Source organism: Stigmatopora argus, chromosome 22 (assembly GCF_051989625.1).
Source record: "Stigmatopora argus isolate UIUO_Sarg chromosome 22, RoL_Sarg_1.0, whole genome shotgun sequence".
In the NCBI taxonomy this organism is placed as follows: domain Eukaryota; kingdom Metazoa; phylum Chordata; class Actinopteri; order Syngnathiformes; family Syngnathidae; genus Stigmatopora; species Stigmatopora argus.
Genome location: NC_135408.1, coordinates 11,968,919 through 11,974,918, shown reverse-complemented (window position 1 = coordinate 11,974,918; position 6,000 = coordinate 11,968,919). Strand labels below are relative to the sequence as shown.

At 45.0% G+C, this 6,000-nt stretch overlaps 1 protein-coding gene across 2 annotated transcripts in view; it reads left to right on the top strand.

The window, feature by feature from the left end:
* The first annotated feature begins 2,554 nt into the window (after window positions 1–2,554).
* Window positions 2,555–6,000, top strand: part of LOC144067941 (roundabout homolog 2-like) — a 52,028-nt gene continuing 48,582 nt past the window's right edge. Inside the window, exons 1-2 of one of the 2 annotated variants that reach the window (XM_077592030.1) lie at window positions 2,555–3,250; window positions 5,042–5,368. In XM_077592030.1, coding sequence (XP_077448156.1) covers window positions 3,193–3,250; window positions 5,042–5,368 — 385 coding nt within the window. In that variant the 5' untranslated portion in view covers window positions 2,555–3,192. The remainder of the gene's footprint in view (window positions 3,251–5,041; window positions 5,369–6,000) is intronic. The other variant, XM_077592031.1, reaches the window with a different exon arrangement.

Here is a 6,000-nt window from a genome sequence, read left to right as displayed (position 1 = left end):
TGTGCTGCTCACTGTAGGCTGGAATTTTGCTCAATGTCGCTCAAGTAGAAGAATAGTTAGCAAATGATGCCAAATGACCTGGAAAAAAACAATAGTTGGATTTTAAAAAAAGAGAGAGATGCTACCAATAGCATTCCCTTGACTTGCCAACACTTTAAATATAGCAAATGTTTGTGAATTGCTAGTTCTCGTCATGTTTTAGGAGTTGGACAATATCTAGATTTGTTGTCCGTGTTGGAATAGGATTGCAACTCTTATAGATTTTATTCCTAACTGGATTGTTCTTTAAGTCTTGTTTGTTTTCCATTGATTACTGGGAATTGATTATGAGGGCCATGCCTTTAAAATCAATCAGGGGGGGAGGAAGTGGCATGATCAATGTGTTTGTTTTTGCATGTTTGTCTTCCAAATACAGATTCCAAAAACAATTGAAAAGTAGATACATATTTTTGTATGAAATACGTAGGTGATTTGGATTGGTGAGAGCCTTTTTGCTTCTTATGTCAAGGTCCCCAGCGAGCGCCCTTGAATAATCTAAGAATAGTGTGATTTTCAAAGGAGATATGCAGCATGCCTCTCTCTCCCGGGAATGAATGCAAATGTTTGGGATAAATTCCTTTGTTTCTTTGAGAGTGCCGCCTATTTTATGAGCTTTCCGCTCCTTGCATCTCTGTTTTTGACACCCAAAGCAAAAGCGCTCAAGCGTTGAGGAGACGCATCTTCTGGCGCTTTTATTTTTCCACTTTGTTTTGCATCAAATGGCAAAAAAAAACTTGCTTCCACAAAGTTGAATCCAGAATAATTTACCCCCCGTCCCCAGAAAACATTCCTCCTTTTTTGTGTTTGTTAAAAAAAACAATGTAGAAAAAAAAACTGAACCGCTGGAGTCGCAGGGGGTGCTGGAGCGTATCCCAGCCGTGCACAAACATTGACGTTCACACTCATAGCTCATGGCAATTTAGCATCTGGTTAGCCTAGCATGCCTGTTTTGGGGATGTTGGAAGAAACCGGAGTACCCGGAGAAAACCCACGCAAGCCTATGGGGAACGTCCAAGACCGACCTGGGATCGAACTCACGACCCCAGAACTGTGACCCCCAGAAGAGGAGCCACTCTTATCCTCATGTAAATCAAATCACATCACTCAAACGACGTACACTTTTTGGTTTCTTTTTTATTTATTTTTTTACCTGATGTCGGAAATGAAATGCCGTCGTGCGTTCATAATTCCGACATGGATTTTTCATCTGAAGTCATACATTTTAATGCTAGACTAAACTTTATGAGAAGGCTTTTTTTCCGGGTGTAACCTGCTTGTTTTCAGTAGATCACAAGGGAGGGAAGGACGTGCCCCATATTCCAGTCAGTCAAGCGGGTTTCATTCATTGGCTGCCATGGACGCTGATAGACGTCCAATCCATTTGGATCGCATTCAGCACTATTGGGAACGTTTTAGTTTGATCTGGCTTCACTTCGATGGGTTTTGCGAGGCCGTTCATTACTTATGAATTCAATAAATCATCATATTTTGTGGCATGTGATCGGATATATTTTATTTTGTCTAGTAGAGAACACGCCACTCAGTTTCCACCTTCAGATCTTGAAGGCTGGTTCAATTTGGCGGAAAAGCATTTGAGTGCAAAGAGCTGTCTCCTTCACAATCGAAATGGAAAATGTAGTTGAACAATCATATTTTGATGGGTGAGATGGCTGCAATTTAAAAAAAAAAAACCTCTTTCTGCGCTCACCCACACGCCGACTCAATTTAGCCATTGTCTGTAATTATTTTTCGATCCACTCACTGGCAGAAATGTGTTAATTTCAGCTTTTGGATCAATAAGAGCTCCGTTTTGAAGCTGAAGCGGCCTTTACGCCATCTTTGACGGACGCTATTGAGCCGTATCGACGACGAGCGCAAAACTGTCTTAATGGCGTTTTCGGGGAATGTATTAAACACTTGGCGCGTGAAGCCAAACGGCTAGATTTATTCGCTCGTTCTTATTTTGCTTACGCAACTGTGTGATTTGATGATCTGTTCACAATGAGTGACGAGGAGCCGAGAAAATGCCACATTTAAAGATGAATGAATAGACTGAAAGCCTTCATCGTTAGAATTTATCTATGATTTTAGTATGAAAAACTTGAGGATGATGACGTCTACCGCCATGTGATACGATATTATGTACACATTTAACACTTTATGGCCAAAGGCATTGTGAAACATTATTTTACTCTTCCATGTATGATACAGATTAGTATGTTTGAAATGTTGACTTTTTTTTCTGACTCTATAAATGATGACATGGATCAATGTTCCGTGTTTTTTGTTTGGATTGTTGCTTAACTTGAATCCTTGCAAAGTAAATCAGTCATTTCAAGATGATACAATGCTGATTGTTTGGACTGAGTGACCCAGAGGTCAACAAACAATTCCGGGTTTTCCTTCCAACCTCTAATGAGGACACCTTTGCACCAAGCTGGTCTCTTCCCAGTGCAATCAGTGGATTGCAGTTTGCTACTTCCTGTTTTGCCACAACCACCGTTGGTCATAGTGTATCCGAGTTTTTATGATTACAAAATATCGGATTGTGTTCTAGCAAAATGCATTTGACGCTCCTGCAGCACATGGTAAGCAACCCAAACGGATTAAACGCCCATCGCCGTCGATGGCAGGCAAAGTTGCACTTTCGAAAAGACGCCTAAGATGAGAACACGAGGGGAGAGAAAGGACATTTGCGAGCGAGCGAAAGGACGATAGGAAGTGCGATTCATTGGACGTGGTCTATCCATCGAGTTGGGTCCGGTCCGGTCTCGTCCCCCCCTCCCAGCGAGCGTGAAAGAGAGGAGGGGCTTCACTGTACGGCTTTTCTCCATCCCTCTCACTCACATCTTGTGACGAGAGCCGCTGAAAAGTACGGCTGCTGGAGAAGAATGATGTGTTGGGAAGCGGTCGGACCCAAGTGGACCACCACCGCCGCCACCGACAAGGGGGGCGTCGCTCCCACTCGCTGACCGCCTGCAGCGTCCGTTTCCCGGCGAGGATGAACGTGCGCCGCGGTGCTCAACTTCCAGGCGTAGACGTTTCAAAGTGACTCAGGTGAAGAAGATTACTGGATGAATGGATCGCCCTTTTTTCCGCTTGAGGAGAAGGAATTGACGCGCCGCCGCTAAGTGAACGGCTCACTATGCCACAATGGCTCCGATCCAATATTTGTTTCTCTGTGGACTTCTACACGCCAAAATGAGCGATGGTAAGACACAAATGATGATTATTATATTTCGCCTCATGGATTTCGCTGCAGCGAATTTCCTCCCCAACACACGATGCCGGTCGCCTGCTATTGTTGCATGTGAAAATTTTAAATATTCATAGCACGTTTTGGGCAAACTTGAAGGATGGCTTCACGAAACAATTGCAAAAGTGTTACAAAGCGTGTCACGTTAAAAAAAAGAAGAGAGAAATGCGCATCTTTTGCCAATATTACTCGGACTGGACTCTGGGTCAATATTTCATTTGCCAAGTCGTGATATTTGACGTCCTGCGGTAATCACGACTAATGTGGGATGGACTAGGTGCTCACTTTGAGATTTGACGTCTGCAGGTTAGTCATAAAGATTAAAATTGTTTTGCGGAGGGGCTTTTACACTGCTGTTAACGTTGCCCACCCTCGACAGCGAGGCGTTCCTCCCAGTCCCAATGGACGCCTATCGACGTCGACGGCACCGTCGTTCGCTCCCAAATCTCCCAGTTCAAACAAACTGGACATCTATGGTTGTCAACGGCAGCCAATGAGTTAAACGCCAGGATTGTCCTAAACCAAGTGTATTGTTCAATTTTTTTGTTTTAAAGAAACAAAAGCATATTTAGATGATTCAGAACCATGGACAGCTCCTGCTTCACAGCCTTACGAAAGAAAGAAAGTTCCTTAGAAGCACGTTCTTCGCTTAATATATTCTAGGTCAGATGTGGAAATGAATGTGTCATCTTTTTATACATTTGTCCATTTTTTGGTTCATATTCGTATGTTAGGGAAACAAATGCCTTTTTATAAGCCCTCTTTCTGACAGTTTTGCATAGGAAACCCAGCTATAAATGCAAAAGAGGCAGCCAATGTAAAAAAAACTAATAGTTCTGAACTAATACGGCAGCGAGGAACATCAAATCATATGTCCGAGACGTACGTTCATCTCCTAAAAGGAATTCTATCGCATTACCGAGCCTGCGAAGAATGAGCGAGAGATGACGCCGCTTTTCTAATGTCATCGCTAAATGATGTCACGTCCCGACTAAAGCGCAATTAACCGACTTTTCGGGGAAGCGCCAAGGTCGAGCGTGTTCTGTTCACTTTTCAAAACATTCTTTCACGATTCAGCTGGCAAGTGGCAGAGTTGAAGATTGCTCACCTCAAATTCCAACGCTGCCTTAAAAGCGTGGTGTGTTTAAAATAAAGTTGTCACAGGTTAAAGGTCAAACAGATGATACCTGGCCACGAAATTCTGAGGTGGTGTTTACATACACGACAACATTTGTGTGTAAAAGTGTTTATAGGCGAGAAATTGCACTTTATTGATGGCGCATATCTCTTTTGATGTCATGTTTGCACGCTTGTCTTAGCATACTTGATCACAAAATGCGATGTTCTTTTATCAGGACAGTCCTTCATCAACATATTTGGCATCTGAAAAAAATACTAAAGTGGAGAATGGCATACGTCTCCATTGTTACTGTACAAAATGAAGCATCTGATGTAGCATTAACAAGAACAACATCTTTGATTATTTGATAATACGGGTTCAACGGCTGTTACGACTCGTCATTTCCTGCACGTAAACGGTTCCTTACTGTTCCATCATTGCAACGGGATTTCTAAACGTGAAGGTGCTTTGCCTGAGTGCACTCTTTTTTTGAAGGCAACTACACAGTCACCTCTAGAGTCAGCTCTTGTTAATGTGTTGGATTTTTTTGTACAAAATCTTGCAGTGGACGAAAAGCTATGTGAGGGAAGATTTTGTAAACTAAGGTGTCCTTTTTCCCCCTCCAGGTTCTCGTCTTCGGCAAGAAGACTCCCCTCCCCGTATCGTGGAGCACCCCTCCGACCTGATCGTGTCCAAGGGGGAACCGGCCACTCTCAACTGCAAGGCGGAGGGCCGGCCCGCCCCTACGGTGGAATGGTACAAGGACGGCGAGCGCGTGGAAACGGACCGCGAGAATCCCCGCTCGCACCGCATGCTGCTGCCCAGGGGCTCCCTTTTCTTCTTGCGCATCGTCCACGGCCGCCGGAGCAAACCGGACGACGGCAGCTACGTGTGCGTGGCCCGCAACTACCTGGGGGAGGCGGTGAGCCGAAACGCATCTCTGGAAGTGGCACGTGAGTTTTCCCGCTGGCGCGCCGGCCGCTTTTCCCCTAAAACGCAGGCTTTTCACGCCAAATTAACCGTAACATTTGGCGGCTTCGGGATCCGTACAATTCATCTGTCATAATACGTGCCGCGTCGCCTACTCGCTGAACCTTCCGCTAAAGCGTGGGCGTGTGAATGTGCGGGAATTTGCTTTGGCCCCGTGAGCGAGACCTGTTTGGGTGACCTGTTTGAGTAATGTATGGGCAAGAGCTGAGAATGGCTGCGGGCCAGGGGGAGAGGCAAAGGGAAAGGGGCCCGGGTTTTAACCCGGCAAACTCCTTTTCGCTATTTCTATTTGCAAAGAGGCATCCAGTCGGGGGAGAGGAGCTGGGGGCTATTCGCATTGCCATTATGTGCTAAACTGAGCTGATTTCTTGCCATGAACAAGATGCGCTCACGCTCAGACGCGCACACACTATCACCACAGATACTTGCGAGCACGCATCAGCACGCACACTTGTTTCGTGGTCGAGTGAAACGATGCTAAATTGTGTCATTGGGACCTAGACTGGAATTTCTCCATACCGGCCAATGCTGTGGTTGCACTTGTAGGACGGCAGATTGGTGAAAAGGTGTCTTCTTTATGGGTTGGAATGAAAAC